We start from the raw sequence: 19984 nt of genomic DNA, 5'->3' as shown, positions 1-19984 counted from the left end.
GCTCTGAATTGTCTCTTATTTGGAGGCAAAGGAGAGAAATCAGTCCCATCTGTCCCTCTTCAGGTTTCCTGTACTGTTTAACAATCAAAAGTTTTGGTCTACACTAAACCTTTCATCCATCTTATACAATTATTGTTTTGAAATCCAGCATAACAGTAGACACAACTTATCTGATTTTTCCATGTAAGCCCTTCTTAATGCATATAACTGGGGAATTGGAAAGAGGGTGTTCTTTGTCACCATAGTATGCAGTAAAAGATCTCCCTTTTTTCATTGTCAGAAAGTTGGGAGGTATGCTAATCAATAGTTATTTAGAATTTACTCAGGCCAGAGCAAAAAAGTTACTGACCATTTGTGATTGTCAATGTAATTTGCATTGAGTGCTTTGCTTTGGGTACTGTTTTCTGAGTAGCCAATAACTTTATCTGCTGTGAATGTCTATTGTGGCTAATTAGATATACTTGGATCAGAACAGAACAAGGTGAAACTTGCACTTCAGGTAGGATGCTGTCACCCCAACACATGATCCAGGTCTCCTACCTAGCGCTGTGGCTGTTATACAAGGGGCCTGAGTAGTAGACTGATCACCAGACAGCCTAAATGTTTAAATGTAGATGAGTAAAAGTTGCCACATACTGCTAGTCTTTCCATGCAGTATGCTACATCTTATAAAACGTAACAACACAACTGGACAATAAAATTATTAAAAAAAGCCTCTAGCCTGCAAGAAGTTCGGAACACTGGCACATTACCCTATCTATAGGGGCATTACACTCACATATTTGGGGGTCCTGAACAAACGTAAGTCAGGACTCTTCTATTTATCCTTTCTGCCTATGGTGGAGCATTAGGTACCCTGGGGAGTGAGGTTCTTCTGCAAACTCGGGGGATATGGTGTAATAATTCTTGAAAACTAGAACCAGAGTAATTTATAAAATACCACAGTAAAATCAAATGAATCTTATTCAAGATAAAGAAGTATATATGCTAGTCTAGACCTTGTATGGGCTGAACTCAATTTGCAAATAAATCCACTTACAAAAATGTGATCAAACAAAACTATAAATCAGTACTGAAAACAATAACAAAAGTTATCATATAGTAACAAAAAGAACTAAACCTTTGTATACATCCTATATTTCAGATGCCCATATAATACCAAGCAGATAATATGTACATATAAAACCCTACACTGATAGTTATAGTAATGCCTGCAATAAAAAGTTCATTGTTTTATATACTCTTGCCTGATAAGTAACTTTAGTATGGCTTGCATATTTATGATTATGATTTCTGCCATGCTTCCAATGCAATTCTCCACAGTGTAGTTGCATAGTTTAGGCAAATTCAATTGTGCTTTAAAGCATACCTCACAGTAAAGTTCATATCATGTACAGTATCTTCTAAATGACATGGAGCACACCTGGCATCAATGGCAGACATTTAATTTAGGCAAACAATACAGCCTGCTGCTCTCCAGCTGTTGGCACAAACTATCCCAGCCGCCACTTAATGGCTGAAGACTGCCAGCTGTGCCAGTTCTGGAAAGCTGCATGTTGATATCAGCCGAATGCCTTCTGGACTTGATAGCACACAGATGAATATGAAAAAGCACACTTGGAAGAGATCAGGGACTGTGCCACATAAAACAGAGATCCATTTACAGATCATCTTTCAACTGTATTTAGGGAAACACATAACTGCACAGTAACTTTATCTGACTGATGGTGATTGTCTGCAGTCATTACTATTCCTCAGGATCAACTATGTCTATAGGGTTTTATCTGGCATATGTTTATTTCCCTAGTGGTTAAACTTGATGGACATATACCTTTTTTCAACCTTACTAACTATGTAACTGATTTAAGTTAGGTCCTGTACTACTCCACGGTCATGGAAGTAATCTCATGTATTATCAAGGTAGGCCATATATTTAGAACTGTCACACATTCAGGTCTGGTAACTAGATTTTTACTATGTTTAGAAAAGATTAATCCTAGGCAAAATGTGCTAAAATGACAGCATAGGCTGATAGATGGGATTATCCACTAATCATTGAATGAAAAACAATTGCCAAATATTATGGCTCTACACCACAAAAGTTACCTAATTTCTGTCCATAATGTCATTATCATTATAAATTAATAAAGAATTATACTAAACATCCTTTTTTCTAGTCCACCTGCAGTAGTTGGTGGTCGACAGTGTAATTGTTTGTGTTCCAGTTCTAGAAACATTGTCCAGAGTGCACAAAATGTGTTAGTACAATATGACACTCCTATATCTTTACTAGGAAATAGATTGTTATTAGCTCTTTGGAGGAAATGTTATTCACTAATATAATACAGGAACCAAGCCCCAGAATATATTTAAACAGAAGCTAGAAGCACAAAACCAGGAAGTCTTATCCATCAGTCTTTTCATAAACTGCAGTCCTACCTGCTAAACTTTTATATAATGTTAAATATCATTGATATTCATGAAACTATAGGCTTGACTTTTCTAACTCTAAGAGTATACCCACCACTGACCTGTCCAATAAGAGGGTCTAAGTGCTTTTAATAATCTTATACATTGGGCAGGGAATATTGTGCAGGGGTGAAGCTTAGTCAGAAATTCAAGCTCCAAGCCATAAAAAATATGAAATCAGTTTTTAGAAGACCGCACTTTCGCTTTTAAAATTTTAACAGTTAAAACTGTTCATTCCAAATCTCCAAACTGAGATGCAATTCCAAATGTGCTGTTTCAATATTTGTTCATTATTTTATTCCCTTAGTAACCATTTATACAAGTACAGATTCATAATGTAGGGGTAGAGCACAGATTTACCACTAACAATTAAAAAACTTGAGAAAACAAATTTTGTTGAGGTAACCAGCCCCCAACAACCCTGTTGCTACTGGTTTGAAGGTGTTATCATTTTCCCATATGTATTTAGTTCATATAAAAGGCACATGTTGCACAAGGCGCCATACTAAACTCGGTCAGGAAAATGATTATCCAAGCTATGTGTCAGCTGGGGTCTCTTCTTGAGAATTCTCAAAGGATGAATTTATTGCTTCCAGGAAAGGCCCAGGATAGGTTTGTGCTATGTGCTGGATTCCTTTGTCTTTGCTACTGTCTTCGTTTGGCTCTTCCCTGGTGCCGAAGGCGGGGCAGGATCTGGTCCGTGCATAATTTGGCTCGGCTCTTGTATTGCCGATCATCTCACTGACTGTGCTTATTGGGGAGGCCCGCCACCTTCTCCTCTGCAACTGATCCTCTTTGTGTTTAATGGAATACCAAGCCAGAAATATAAAAATGAATCCTAAGAATTTCAAACCAGCTGCCAGTCCAAAATAAACGAAACGAAATGATGTCACGTTGTATTCCCAGCAGGAGCCTTGCACTCCACAGTCCTGCTGCCAAAGCATGCAAGTTGTATCAATAACAGCCCCGAAGTAGATTGGTGTAGGAATGTAAGCTGCAAAAACAAAGACAAGTTAGAGAGTTTGGAAATTTGCATCGTTTCACGCAATAAATAACATTCAGAGAGTCACAGTAGGTTGCCAATGTAACTACAGAGTACTAGATGGAAAATGTATAGCTAATTTAGTTTTTTTTTTAAATATAAAATATACAAAGTCAAACTTATTTTACTCCATGATGTATTTTTTGATATTTTAAACCCAAATGGCAAAGCCTAAGATTAGATTCTCTTGACATTTTAAGTAGCAGAGCTGATCTGTTACATAAAGGCTAAAAAATCCCATGATAGCATGAAGAAGCACTGTGCATGAAGAAGCTTTTCAATCAAGTAGAATGATGAATGGATGGTGCTCAATTGGCCATTGCCCCAGAACACATTGGCTTTCCTCCAAATATTACTCAAGGTTTTCAGAAGACTAAGTTGAAAGACAATTCTTCACTGAACTGATTAGTTCCCTCTGATCTTCGTACACTGATGAAGATAGAATGCATTCATAAGATATTGACAAGATTAAAAATTTTTTTTAAAAAAAGGATGTTGCACAGAATTTTAATTGTCTACGCTTTTTAAATGTAAAGTGGAATTTTTGAGTTTAGGTACGCTTTAATTAAAATAACTAGACACAGTTCAACTAACGCATATGAAGTTACAAGTGCCAAACTTGGACTCGAATGGTAGCAAAATAAACAGGAAGGTCTCCGTTTCCAACGCACTTCACAGACAGGCTTCCTCAGGGGAGAATGAGACAGTGGCAGAGGTAGTTGGGTCAATGTAAAACAAGCAGTTGAATAACATTTATAAATTATCCCGTGTGCTGGTCTAGCAAATGATATATCATAATTTCAGAATATCATATACCATATTATATTTTGCTTTATCTCATTTTGCTTGCAATAAAAATCTAACCCTCTATGTTTTTGTTTTTAAACTCGTTTAAACTTGTTAGAAACTATCTCCAATTGCCTAATACTTACTAGGGGTTGGCACATCAACTTATATTCCTGAGAAAAACCCTTCCTACCAAATTTACCATACTTTAAATGTTAAACATGTGAAATGCAGGGCAGGGTCTTCTCGTCCTCCTGTGTCACTGTATGTATTTGTCTATCATTTGCAACCCCTATTTAACGTACAGCGCTGCGTAATATGTTGGCGCAATAAAAATCCTGTTTAATAATAATAAAGTAATAATAAAAATACCTTTTCATAATAACCATTTTATTTAATTCTGATAAGATTTAAATGTTCAGTGATGAAATGTTAATTTACTCTTTAAGTCAATATTTAGATATACACTTTTAATCACTAAATTAGTAAATGCCCTGATCTGGATCTCATACCACTTTGAAGGAATTTAGGTTCCTACCTCTATACAGAATTGTATTAGCTCAGCAACATTTGCAGACTGCTGAACATTAACAGTTCTTTTCAGGTCTTGTCACAACATCAACTGAAATTAGGCCATTCCATAACTTAAGCCATTTAGCTGTTGACCTACTTGCACGCTTGAAATCCTTCTTTCTATATGGCCCAGCTGCAATTTAGCTTCATTCCATGGACTTAGAGCCTTACATTCTTTTTTAAAATGTTCTTACACAAAGAGGAATTAATGGTACTCTTACTACAGAAAGGTGCCCAGGGCCTGCAATATATCAGACCATCACACAGCCGCTACCATGTTTATTTGTTGGTAAAGTCATTGTGAAAAGCTCTGCGTGGCCTTAAGGACCATTTCATAAGATATGTGGAAAATTCTATATTTGTTTATCTATCTACTACTATTTTTTTATCACAATTACCAGTGGTAACAAAAAATAACCACAAAACAATAAACAGAACAATAACAATAAGGAATCAAGCTGTGTTATGCTGTTTTCCAATACAAAATAGGAAACCCATTATATGTACTGAACAGAAGGCAAGAGGTATGATTCAGGTAAATCCATTAGTAACAGAAAAACATAGCAATGGATATCCTACAACCTCAAACTCCATATTCTCAATTTTACAGGTGAACTTGATGAAAGGTCCGGTATGTAAATAAATAGGTCAAAAGAGTAAATTGATCCAAAGGAGATAAGTCCTTTGATTGGCAGTATGTCTATGCTACGCAGTATGTCCCCAAATAATGGTTATATGTATTAGAGTGTTAAGCTAGTTTCAAATATAGTGAGAGATCTGTCACAAAAATGTGGAATTTTTTTTATTGTTATTATTAATAATAATAATAAACAGGATTTATATAGCGCCAACTCAGTGAGTTGGAAAAAAAACATTATCTTTTGGGAAATCAATTATATAACATGTGCCTTTACAGTACCAAGTGTAAAATATGCCAAGCCCAAAGCCGATTGGGGAAATCTTGGTTATGAAATCTGTGGAGTAAAAAGTTAGGATTGCCCCTGCTAAGTAGAGTTGCAGTCCTATATCTGAACAGTAGGATATGTGAATGGGAACCTAGAAAATGAACCAATATGTTTTCCACCATGTAGCTAAGGGATGGAGCTATTATCAGATCTCTCTTAGAATATATTAAAAAATATTAATTCCACATATCTAGCAGAGCTTAGATTTTGGTCATTTTGGATCCCGGAAAAAATAATGGCTGGCTTTGGCCACTTTAGACAAAAGTTTCTGTAAGTTTCTAAAGTTTAGAAGCTTCAAAGTGGAAAAATGATATTGGAGTGGTATGCATGCGTTACATTTAGCTGATGTAACGTACATTTAGACATTAGCTGATTACCAAGGTAAGACAGCAAGTGTTGTCCCATGAAAAAAAATTCTAGACAGACAAAAGCTAAGAGATTTTTTTCATCTAATAGATAGATTAGATACAATCTAGATCTGGTATTCCCTAATAGTTTTGGTTTAATCAGGAGGTTTGTGTAAAATCCTTCTATAGGGAATGTTGGTCCCTTCATATTGAAGAGATTTTTTTAAATTTCTTGTTATGTGTGCAGAGCAGAAAGTGTAGGGTGGACTTTGCGATTGGGCAAAGACAGCAGAATGTTCTAAGGAATTATCATATTCTTCATTGCCTATTTATTTTGTTTTGCACAGATATGCCTTTAACCGTTTTTTTTTTTCACTGAGGAGGACAAATAGGTTTTTTCTATTACATTTTTTATATTAGAATATAGATTATATGTTTGAGTCCAGTACTGCTGAGCAACACGTTGTAATGACTTTTAGATTTCATGTGCCACCGCAGCAGAATTTTTTTAAACTGTATTATCTATAAGATTCCAAATATTGGATCCCATATTTTTGATACTATAGAATGACTGTTTAAACTTTCATTACTAGCGCTTAAAAAAAATTTAGGTATTTAACAAATTGTATAAGGAAGACAATTTCCTGTAACGGATCCTATTTGCATGGAGAGGTTAGGTGGATTGCTACATATGAAATGTTAAAAAAAATAATTAACACTTACACATTAATTCATGGTGTAATTACTTACCTTACCTAGGGTTGGGGAATGTAGGCGGCTAGGGCTGGCTAAAGTCAAAGCGTGGGAGAAGACGCCGCCTGCTACTCTGTTGCAATCTATGTGATTAGGCAAAGCCTTTCACATCATTTTGAAATAGAAGGATCTAACAGCAATTATTATTTCCTGTTATCCCTGACATTAATAGCAGTGCACCTAATATTATCTCTAAAATGTCTAAATGTTTATTTCAATATGGTTATAAATGATTCTCTCCCTTAGGTTCTGGGTACATAAATATGTATTTATCCTACAACTGGACACTAAGTGGAACCAGACTGGGCATTCTAAATCTGAGAAAATAGAACAACAGCTCCACCTAGTGGATAAATATCACCAATGGTAGAACTTTCACAAGATAAAGAGGAATTTCACATCACTGTAGATGCACAGCATGTCTTCATTTATATTCTTCATCTACATTGTCACTTCCACTACTTAGCTGTAGGAAAATTTATAAGCCATATTTCATAACAGCAAAATCCTCTGGTAATTCCATAAGATTTTTAAAAAATACTGTAATAAAGGTGCATAGTAAATCTTTTTAGACATGTAAATAATGCTTACCAAGAGTTCTCAGCAAAACAAACTGCATTCCTAATGCAAAAGGCCTCTCCCCTTCATCCACAGACCTACAAAATAAAATATTATAAGTTTTATCATTAAGTTAAATATTAGATTCAGTAACTGTCAATTGTGTCACTTTCTAAATTCAAGGCAAATTATAGACATTATCAAAGGATACAAATGTGATTTTTACTTTCTGGAGTTCGTTTCACGCATTACACAATCTACTAATCACTAAAATTACATCTTTCTAACACTGACATCATGGGGCGTACCTAAACTCAGAATTTTTACCTTAAATAAAAGGGTAGACAACCCTTTTTAACGTAAAATATTTGTTTGTTTGTGTTTTTTTAATTGCAAAAAAAAAAATGGTGCAGCACCCCCCTTTAATTCTGGATCGCCTAGGCAATCAAGAATTAATGGAAGTGCAGAGCCTCCCGGCATGTGCAGTGAGATTGGCAATTTTTTTTCTTCCCAATATAAGTCCCCCGATCTCGCCCCTGCGCAGTGCGAGATCGGCTGACGCAGGAAGAAGAACCAGGAAGCAGAAAGAAGACGTTGGGGCCTGGAGCTCCATCTGTGCCAGGCCAAGGGCAGATACCCGGATGGATATGGGTGTTTCTTGCAATTGTCTTGCAATTATGTAATAAAATATTATTTAATGGAAGCATTTTATATTGTAGTGCATAAAATAATGATTATTTGCAGCTTAAGACCTGGCTTGTTTATTTGGCTCAATGGCACACAGAGGAAGGTTGGAAATATATATTTTAAATTCACTTTATTGTTTTCTTACCTAAGAAAGGTTTTATCAGACAAAGCTGACAGACTTTACAGCAAGTCTGTCATTTAAATCATAAATTGTTTTAGGGCAAGAAAGAAGTATTAGGGAATTAGGGAAAAGTGTGATATTTATAAACAATATCTTACATATCTAACATACATTTGGAAACAGTCAGCTTCGGAAGAAAACAATTCATTTAAAATAATAACCTTACTTTCATCTTTTTGTGCAGTGAATTCAAAAGAATCACCCAAAAACTTGCCAGAGTTACCTATTAAACTTTTTATTATGCTACCTGTTAATGCACAAACATTCAAATGTTGCAGAGTCTACTGTCATTTGACACTCATTTGAATTTAATAATTCCAATAGTACATTTGTAGGTACAGTAGAGATTAATATGCTATTTTAGATAAAATCTTTTTGTGAATGTTATGCTAAAAACTATAAAATAGGATTTCTTTGTATTCATCTACCTTCATTAACTCTCTATGGTGATGAAATTGTGTTTATAATGAGGTTTCAAAGTTTAAATTACATAAGGAAAAAAAACTAGTTTTATGATTTATCATTAAGAAAACTAGGTGCCCCTTTCTAAACTAACCAGCCCACTGTCCCGGGGGAGTGATTCCCGTGAAAAAAGGTTTTATATATTTCATGCCACTGGCACATCTTTATATGACCAGGAACTCTGAGGAAGAAGTTCCCCAACGGAATCCTTCCCAATATACCAGGTTCAATCAATATATTGGTATCATACAGCATTGAGGATTTTCTAAACATATAGTGCAGGAAAAGATGTTTGCCTTCAGACTCTCTCTCTCGCTGATGGAAAGTTTATACAGCTCCATCTGAATAGGAAGGAACAGGGAGTAGTCAATGTGCTGACATATTCACTTATGTGTGTAAATAAATCTTACATTATTTAAACAGTAATGTCATCCTGGATCAGCCAATCAAAATTGTAATGCTGAAATTGAAAGAGTATAATCCCACTCTAAGAATAGACAAGGTAGGGTATAGAAAAGAGCCTAGAACTCCACCTGTTGTCTGCAGATTTTTATGCAAAATTACAATACAACTGACTAAAAATGAAACAATATTTTAAAGGTGTATTTAAATCCTAAACAAGAGGAAGAAAAAGAAATTATATGCAAACCATTACCCGTTTCCATTAAAATACAATCTTTCTTTTCTGAGTATGTTATAAGTATAAATCTCCTAATGCACATTTAGTTGCTCTTTAAAGTGAATAGCTCTGTATAAAATGGGCCCTAGGCCTGCGCTACACACACTGAAAGCCTGTGATATTTAGTAAAGTTCATTCCAGGACACTGGTGACAAAACAAATGTAGCAGAATGGAAGGGGAATATGTTTGCAGGCTATGGAACTTGTATCATGTGCGGTTGAAAGCAAGCTTCCCTGTGTGCCTCTAATCTTCACTTTTAAATGTCATATTAAAGAAAACATCTATAGGGAAAATACACAAACTGTCTGCCTAATAGCCTACCACATTCCTATGAGAATGGAAGGGCACAAAAAGCACTTTGCTTTTCAAAATGTAGAGATTTAGTATCAGTACAAACAGTATTTTTAGAATGGAAAAGATGCACACATTTTTAGGATTTCTCTATCATATAGAAGTATATTTAGTATGGTATGGTGTACATGGAGTCTGAAAATGATGTGTTTATAAAAAAAATAGTGTGCACCCCAATGCACTGTACAGTACCAGCCAATGCAGAACAATGCAAATAAACTGCATTGTGGTGGCAAAATAGGTCATGTGCATTCTTCCTACCAGCGCACTACACTTAATCTAACCGCAATAGATTGGATATGTCGGACCTTTAGAAAAATAATTTTTTTTTCACAAAACTTTTTACTATACAAAAACAGGTTGATAACCCTTTTATATAAAGTAAAAATTCATTTTTTTAACTATTTTTTAAAAAACCCAGCGGTTAATGTTACGCAAGGAGAGACATGACCATTAGGGGCGCTACAGCTTGCACGGAGGTGGTGTAAACCCTTAGAAGGGCCAAGACGCAGAGTTCAAGCAGTAACCAGGTCTTTTCCAGAGCCCCAGATGGTGAGGATGTTGCGCCGCTGGTTACTGCCAGGTTGCGGTCCTTGGGCACACCAAGGTGGGCAAATCACAGTACCAAATCACAAAGCAGAAGGATGAAGATGGTCGGGGTTGAGGCAGGCAGCAAGAAAGAGAGGTCAGGTCACACGCCAGGGGTTAATAGCCAGGGATCCAGGAGACAGACACTAGTGACACAGGGGCCACTGAAGGCACAGGGAACACAGGAGACACTGGAAGCAAAAGGAGGCACAGGTGACTCAGGGATATCCACAGACAGACAGGAACCCTGGAATAGCACAGGGAAGTTGGCTGGGAACCAACAGACTGGACAACGAGGGGTTAACGCAGGAGCTGGACAGAGGTAACACTGAATAAAGCACCAGGTGAACAGGAACTAGCTCAACAGAATTAGGGGCTCAGCACAATGGAGACACGTTGCACGAACACAGAGTACAGTATGTGCGCTACCTTAATAGCCAGGGCTGGTCAAGAGGCTATTTTCTGATTAGCTAGAATTGATAAAGCTTGGAAACAGAGGCAAGCCCAGTGTCAGAACTGCCCCCATGTGCAGGAGAGAGGCGTCTGCGCTTTAGTGAGAAAGAGGTAAATGTGACAGTTAAGATAGAATGGGAGGGCAGAGCCTCCTGGGATACCCACGTCCCACTTTTTCCTGTTGTGTGGGTGCAGGAGGGAGCATCAGAGAGCTCTATTAGTCATTTTATATCTTAAGATCCCATCATCTAGAGATGCACCTATATGCACATCTTCTGAATGATGTTCCTGCTGTTGTATATGTGCTTTATATGTTAATTACACTTCTCACCTGAGAGTCACAATGATGGCTGAGGGTTGTGCGCATGCTGTGATGAGAGTTACAATAAAGAGGAATATCAAAAATGGAATAAGGGTATTGCAGGTTCGATCACATTTCCCCGACACAGCATAACCGTTTTCATGCAGATAGGTCTTTACGATGACCACTCGGAGTTGACTACGTTGTCCCACTGTAGGTGGAGTGATGACTTGCCGGCTTTGGACACAGGCACATTCAGTATAATTTCTTACCTGCAACAGAAAAGAAGGAAGGAAAAAAAGGAAGGGTAATATTTTATAATTAAATTAATTATTTTTTAAAATAAATTTATCATTAGATTGCAATGAGATAGCTTTGTAAAACCAGGGGTTTAGCCAGTTAATCCTAAATTCAGAAGCTCAAAACATATTTTCAATAAACAGAAAACATTACTTACGTTCCTTTCAGGTCTAAATAAAAACCCACAGTGAGTGATGGCCAAGTAGCCCACCCTCGCTATACCTGTTCATGCTATTGAGACCAAAACCAACAGGATCCAACACTTGCTAAAAACCACCCATAGCCCTGAATCTCTTTCTTTCAACACACACACACTTATATACTCAAATACAAGCTGAAATATAGGCCAAATAAAAACACCCACTTTTATTCCAAAAAAAAAAAAAATGCTTTGATTTGGGTATATACCCCGGGCACAAAATGCATTCATTACTGCTAGTATTTAAAACAGTATTCAACACAAATGCCAAAAAATGAATGTGAATAAATACATAAATGGTGTTTTGCTTTTAAGATAGAAAATGAAAATCACATGGGCCTATTTTGTACAGGTAGTACCCGGGCTACTCTAGGTTTGTTCTTAAGTTGAATTTGTATGTAAGTTGGAACAGGTACATTATTTTAATAAATGGAATTAGGACAGATGTTTGTCTCAACATATTATTAGGCAGCCTGGTGTCAGTTACTGTATAAAATCCTCACTGTGAGTTAATCACAAACAAAGCAAAAAAGATTATGGAGCTTAGACATTAATTAACTTCTGGAGAAGGCTGCGCTTTGATATGCAAAAAGAAACAGCTGCAGAGTTTGTCTTCGTCATTAAAGAGTTACAGCATGCTCCCCCCATTATTACAGATTAAAGTACTGTGTGTTGGTTATATGGGGGTTATAATGGGTCATTTGTTCAAATTATCTTGGTTGTTGGCCACCAGTAGATGGGGCTGTGTCCTCATGTAAACTTAGTTACAAACAGCTTGTCTTTGGCAGGTCTGATCTGTCAAACAAGAGACCAATTCAGAGTTAGGACATGCCACTAAGTGTAACCTGAGTATAAACCAATATTCTTATTTTAATTTTAATTTTGGGCAATAAACACTTTGGTTTTTACTTGGCCATATATGGTATATATGTAAATTAAAAAAAACATATAAACCTAAATGAAATACAATTGATGAAAATCATTCAAATTTTCCTTTAAACTGTAGTTAGACATTGCATGTCAAAAATAACTGTCAAACCCATTGAAGTATATTGTGTTTCTTGTCCTTCTCCCCCATGACATGTCTGTTACAAACAGACAGGTGCCCTTTAACTCATGATAAATATTGAATAGATTTCACTAGCAGGGTAAGACATGCTTCAGCACATTCTTATTGGGAACAAGCAGCCCAGCTGGTAGTCAGTATGTCTAAGGTCAGACAAGTTGGTGAGAGAATATACCTCTCTTATTTCAATCAGTAACACTGATCCTTCTATATAAATAAATGCCAGAAACTAATTGGAAACAAGATCTGAGCTACTAGAGCAAGTCGAGTCAAAGCCTGGAATGAGGACACTATTCTGTAAAAACAGCTGATATGATGATAGAAATTACAGTCCTGTAATCAGGATCACAGTGAGGAAGAAAAGGTAAGTTGAATTAGAACCACAAAAGAGTTCTCACGGCTGCCCAGGCACACAGGGTCATAATGCCCTAGCGTGGCGCAGGCTTCTCAGGTTGCATTGGCTTGGCTTTGAATTAGTGAAATGCCAACATGCCATGGACTTACATCCTGCAGTGAAATCCTCTCTCTGTCCAGAAAGTGATAGCTTCTCTGAACAGCTTTTAGACCTGGCTGCCATTCAGAATGCCTGTAGTCATTGCAGGGTCCTAACTCCTCTTAATTTAGGAGGCAGTGATTCTGTGTACATGCTCATATTAAACAGTAATAGGTATGATGGATAATACAATCTGTCCAGGAACATTACAGGTAAAAATTAATTTGCACTCCTTTCAATATTAGAGATCTGACATCCTTCTCAAAACGCTAGTTAACTGCATGGTGTGGTACACCACTGGTTTAATGGCCCTGGTTTATTAAAACTCTCCAAGGCTGGAAAGCATGCACTTTCATCAGTTAAGCTGGGTGATCCAGCAAACCTGGAATGGATCTGGTTCAGGATTGAAAACATTTGCTAACAAATACTAAATATCTTTTAAGAAATCCATTCCAGGTTTGCTGGATCACCCAGCTTCACTGATGAAAGTGCATGCTCTCCATCCTTGGAGAGCTTTAATAAATCAGGACTAATATGTCTGAGTCACAGATTTTAAACAAGCATGCAGATTAAGAAAATCAGAGAAGGATATATTTATCCTAATTTAAAAGTGTTTTTGTTAGCTGTATTATAAAAATACTAGAAATATAGTTTGTAGTCCCCTTCAATCCTTAGTTTAGCCCCAGCAGTAAAAAAGACACTCATGTCATTCTTATCCATATACATCCCTTGTCATGGAGAGCATTACAGGTATAGCAACTAAATTGGTCTCCTGCCCTGAGGCATAAGTCACCCGGAAAATGAAAGATTTCTATAATAGAACCCTTCTGGTTTTTAAAAAACAGAAATTTATTTTATGGACATGGACTTGTAACCGATGGTTTGTGTTGGATATAAAAATATATGAAACTGGAGGCAAACATTTTGTATGCAGTTGGGGAACCTGAAAAGGACCTAAAAAGGCTAAAAGAGTTTGTGGTTTATTATACATATACACGTAGGGATGTTGGTACTATAATGTACATTTGTGTGAAAACAATTAATTTCTGTGCTCTCTAACAGTGCTATTACCAGTTACATTGTTCTTAGCCCTATATTATAATAAGACAGAGTTATGGGGTCCGGTCTTGTTTTCTGTTGTCCCAATACAGAAAGGTTAGTGAACCTAGTCATCCTAGGACAGGATGTGTGTCATTGGCCTGATAATATTCCAGAAAAGGAACCAATGCAACCACCACATCTAAGGGCCAGTAATATGTAATATACTGCTTTTTTATTTGGGTTTAGATACACTTTAGATACCAATCTCAAGAACTAAAATTTAACTTTCTTTTGTGAAACTGGCTACAGCTTTTTGTAACTGCTGATGCTGCATTTATATCTAGGCTGTCCTGGACAGTGAACTTTCATGAAATGAAAGAATTGATGAAAGGTGCACCCATATCTATCTTTTCATCTTTCCTGGAGGAAATGGGAGTCAACAAGATGATTTTTGGGGAAACTAAGCACAGCAAAATAATTCTTGTTGAACACTGTAATTCATTTATGACACAGTAAGAAAGCTTTAGGGATCACAATCATTTATTAAGGGTAACTCCATACAGAACAGATAAAACCAACAGCCAACATTCACACTGACTAAATGCTTTGTCTCTCTCTCTCTCTCGTGCCTGTGCTACTAATTATGAGCAGTAGTGCAGGTCAAATCCTGAAAAAGTATCTGTCATTGAAGTCCATGGTCTCAGAAGCATCCCAAACTGAGGCCATTGTCACAAGCCCACCAGCACAGGTCCATATGGACGGGGTGAATAATTCTCCATAGACTGTGCACTGAATGAGAAGTGAGTTTTATTAAAATAATGATTGATTATCCAGTTAAATGTGCAGTGAATAAGCAGTAAATGTTGCTTTATCCAATGCATTTGCGGACAAACATGTTTCATGAATTTTGTTAAAGATTCTCCAGTAAATGTAAACTGATCTGAAAATACAGTAAATGCCAGATTCACCTTTTAAATACACCCTGCAGTCCTAATCTCATAAATATAAAGATCTTCCTCCATTTCCAAGCAGCAGAGTCAGCAAATGAGTAGCTCACATTTATTACTTACTGCAATGCTTTGATTTCCCACATTAACGCATCCAGCAAGACAAGGATTGAAGTATGTAATTCCATCCGATCCACACACTGGCTCATATTCATGTATTTTACAACCACAGTTAACATTACAGCCACCTGTTAGATTCCTGTGTGCCATCGTTAATGTAGGGCTGAGAAGGAAAGAGGAACATGTTATACTTACTACAAAATGAGAACAGTTTAAATAAAGGAAAGGAAAGTATACGGAGGCTGCAACTGATGCCTTCTTTCTGAAAATACTAGCTATCTGACTCATTCTGATCCTCTTTTTATCATTATTTTGCATTACTGACCTTGAACAAAATTGTAAATAAGGGTTTTATTCCAAATAATTTACAAAAAATTAGTAGAAGATCAACAATAGCAACTACTTCATTTCTACTATAAAAGTCGACTTCACGGGATAAGAACATTCCTATTCTATATTACCCCAAATAGTGATCATAAGGGAGAAGTCATCTCTAAATAGTCACAGCCAGATGACTTCTCCAATTTGGTAGAGGAATGCGGGCAGAGGAGAAGGTGGCAGAGTCATTCAGTCTGGTGTAGGCTGTGACCTTTTGACAAAGTTACCTGCAAATCCAAGTTCTGTATTGACAACTATACATTACAGAGGAAGGCGAAAGGAAGCTGGTAAGATAAAATATTATATAAGTGCAAGTACATACGAGATAGGGATTGTAGGTTTGTTGTTGAATTGAATTTGTATGTAAGTCGGAACAGGTACATTATTTTAATAAATGAAATTAGGACAGATGTTTGTCTTAACATATTATTAGGCAACATGGTGTCCAGCTTCCATCCTTCACAGGAACAGCAGAGAAGCCACATTTGTATCTAGGAGTCGTCCATATGTCGGATGTCCTTACCCCAGGGACTATCATGTATTGTTATCTTTTAAATCTTTTTTTTATTTTTGGATTACTGATCTTGATGTCATTCCTGACTTGTGTGTATAGTTTTGTAGACAGGCTCCTTACAGTAGCTCATTTTATATGAAACTCTGAGGGCAGGAATACATAGGTTGTCAATGCTTTACCTATTTTTGAAAATACACTTTCTACGGGTGTCAAAATTTTGGTTCTCTGCTTTGTGAGCACCTGACATCTCAAGTTCCTTTTAGGGCAAAGTATAGTTTTGAATAAAACTTAGGAAGGTAAAGAGGATGTTGAAGATGTGGAGGGGTTCTGTTTCATTTGTCTTTAGGGGAAAGGTGAAGGGAATGCAGCCTGAAGTTTGGGGGGAAAGCTGAAGCAATTTTATACACACACATTAGTAATTATGGAAATAGCACTCCGGCTAATCATTTCATAATTAAGCAGCAATTTATATGAATGAAAATCTCAAACAGACATTTAAAAAATCTGTTTATATTAGACAAATTAAAGGCCAAACAAATTTCAACCTAGGTAAGTTTCAAGTCTTTTCAAGCTTTTCTTTTTATTATATACATTATATAAAGCAAAACAGAGGAACCCCATCTTGTATCATGGGAAAAGAACTTTATTAAAGCTCTCCTGGGCTGGAGAGGATGCACTTTCTCATGGAAGCTGGGTGATTCAGCAAACCTGAAATGAATTTCCTTAGTCAATTGCTATTTGTTAGCAAATGTGTTCAATCTTAGAGAGCTTTAATAAATCAGGTCCTTTGTCTTTTCTGAATTAGATCTCCTTATCTATGACAAGATGCACAGGCTTTTTATTTCTCATATCTGCCAAAAGAAAGTCTTTTATGGCTTCTTTAACACAAATATTCTATGATAACAAGACAGTTCTCTTTAGTTAGATAATATGCATATTGGAATATAGATTATTAATGTATACAAATTGCTTCAAACTGTGCAGCTAATAACATTTTCTGGTGGAGACAACACAAGAGTGACCATGATTGAGCATCTAGCTAAAATCCATCCCTGTACAGAAAGATCAAAACTGTTATTGGAAGAAAACATTTTCAGAGTATATACCTACCCAGTAGTGTATGGTATGTTAATGCCACCAAGATTAATACTCTCACATCCCACAATGAACAGGGTAGAGAAACAGAGCAGGGACACACCACTACAGATCATTGCCAACTTTGCTGATTCTCTTGCACTTAGTTTAAGTTTCTTAATGATATAGCCACCTAACACAATCCCAACGCCAGCACTAGGAACAATGATCAGGCCTGAAATTCATAAAAATAAATAATATTAGTAATATTATTAAATAATAATAAAAAATAAAAAAAACTGTACATCTGTTGCACAATATTTCATTATCTTAAATGTACTGATTTACAAAGAGAAAACACTAAGTGCTTTTGGAATGTACATGCACTGGAGCAAGTACGCAGGTTACCTTTAATCTGGCCAGAAGCGGGATGTCAAGTTCAGAAACCTAAAACAGCAACTCACCAATTTTACATCACAGATTTAAAAAAGGTGAGTGGGATCTGTAATATATTATTACATGTTTTAGAGCTTTGGTGTCCAACCTGCAGCCCTTTAGTACTTGGACCCTAGCAGTCAGTGGTTGGAATGCTGCTATTATTTGGTAAACAGACTGTAGTTGCAATAAATTCTTGTTTGTTATACCCTGTTCCCGGCCTTTGTCTCCTGCAGCATGGCCCCATATACTGAATAATACCTGTGTCCCTTGATGTCAGGGCCCATAGTTGGGGCCTCCTATACTTTGTAAGCTGACCACCACTGTTATAGGGCATTATCACTTTCCATTTTACTACCTTGTAAAAGAAATCTGAACATGGTATGTTTAATGAATGGTGGCTAATGGAGCATGTTTGCATTTCTATTTAATATATACAAAATGCATGTTTCTGTAAGTAATCTGTAGGATCAGAATGCACAGACTAAATATTTACAGCTATTTTCAGTACAGCGTCCTGGAAACGGCAGGTCATTGGCCTGTTGTATTAAAGTGTAAGGAAGTTATGAACCTGACAATCCATTAATATCATTACCTCCTTTTATACTACTACATTCTTATTAGAGTCCACTACATTCTTAGTAAATTAGGTCTAGTTTCACATCACCTTGCTATATAAACCAAGCACACAGGGTAATTTGTATGTGGATTGGACCACATTAGAGCAATACACCAATAAATTTCAATATCCAAACCCCTAACACCTGAAGTGGAATTTTGGCCGTGGGCACATTTAGATCTGCAGACTGGCATTTATTAGCACATGGATAAACATGGCAATCAAATAACTGCAGGGGAAAGTTATATTTATGTTTTATTAGCATTGTCCAATCTGAAGGAAGGTTTCTTACAAAACCAGGTTTAGAATTACCGCACTGTTCTTTGGAGTTGCTAGGCTAAAATCTCTGTAAAAGAAGTTGTTACTAGGGGCCCAGGAGAAATGCTTGCTTTGTATATACAGAACACCCACTGCATTATGTCATGGTAATACATTTGCATTATGCGGAGTTATTTTCAAGGACAAATCTGTCTCATCTAGATATGTAATCTCCGGGCCAAGGGCAGCTTTGTTAATATAATTACATGAAGTCACCATATGCCAAAAATAACACTTATGAATCACACTATCTATAGCTTATTCTATGCATCATTCTACAATTCAGTAACCACCTCCTGAAAAAGTCTCCTGTTATTTATAGCTTTAATATGAAATCCACTAAAAGCTTTCAGCGTGCATTAGTATTTTAATGCTAAGCATTAAGGAGCTTATAGACTTCCCTGGCACAGAAACCACAGCATAAAATAACAAAAATGCATCGATTTACCATAAGTCACTGACACTTAAGGAACAATGTAACTAATATTACTGCTTCAGAAAAATACTTGGTCCAGTGCTGTGTTGGATCAGGTTGTATCAAGGCAGAGAAGGAATAGACTAAAGTAAAGGTGAATAAATGGCTGCCATCAGTATCCAAAATGTGGAGCTACTGCAGGTCAAATGAATGAACTTTCAGGTCAAGGTCAAGGTTTGCTTCAACAATTATTATTATTATGTATTTAAATAATGTCAATCTATTAAACATCAGTTTACTAGGTCCATAGTTATATCATATTATCAGTCATATCAATTGTCCCTCACAATTTAATGTCTCTACTATAGTCATATGTCATTGACACAGTATAAGGCAGTTTTGAGAAGAAGCAACATAACTTATAAGGATAATTAAAAAAAAAGAAGGAAACATAAATGGGTGGTCCATGCAAACCAACTAGATGAAACATGGGTTTGGCTTATAGGCAATGACACAAAAGTAAAATTGTTGCCTAAGGCAGCACATCTAAATCTTTAATGTATATGAAATATGACCCCAATTGATTACAGTGGGAAGTGCAGGCACATTTGGTTTGATTTTCATTAATCAGTCCCAGAGAGGCCCAGCTATGTACTGTAATGTAAAATCTTTCTGACTTAGGCAGCCAGAGTAAGGCAATCTATTTATTAGTCATGGTATTCACATGTCTTTATGTGGCTAACTGTGTGTAAAAATAAACTTCACTTTGCATTTTTTTCATTGTCGTATATCTCTACATTTTAGTAAATGGTAACCCTTCACAAAGTCCAATGCAAAAGCCTGATAATGTTGCTACCTTGTTCAGGATA

At 36.4% G+C, this 19984-nt stretch overlaps 1 protein-coding gene across 1 annotated transcript in view; it reads right to left on the bottom strand.

The window, feature by feature from the left end:
* Window positions 1-384: 384 nt before the first annotated feature.
* Window positions 385-19984, bottom strand: part of SLCO5A1 (solute carrier organic anion transporter family member 5A1) — a 57659-nt gene continuing 38059 nt past the window's right edge. Inside the window, exons 7-11 of the mRNA XM_072411072.1 lie at window positions 17365-17563; window positions 15366-15525; window positions 11227-11468; window positions 7527-7591; window positions 385-3463 (exon numbers count right to left, since the gene is read on the bottom strand). Of these exons, the coding sequence (XP_072267173.1) occupies window positions 3006-3463; window positions 7527-7591; window positions 11227-11468; window positions 15366-15525; window positions 17365-17563 (1124 nt within the window). The 3' untranslated portion in view covers window positions 385-3005. The remainder of the gene's footprint in view (window positions 3464-7526; window positions 7592-11226; window positions 11469-15365; window positions 15526-17364; window positions 17564-19984) is intronic.

Source organism: Pyxicephalus adspersus, chromosome 5, assembly GCF_032062135.1.
Source record: "Pyxicephalus adspersus chromosome 5, UCB_Pads_2.0, whole genome shotgun sequence".
Lineage (NCBI taxonomy): Eukaryota > Metazoa > Chordata > Amphibia > Anura > Pyxicephalidae > Pyxicephalus > Pyxicephalus adspersus.
This window is presented reverse-complemented; position numbering and strand designations above follow the sequence as displayed.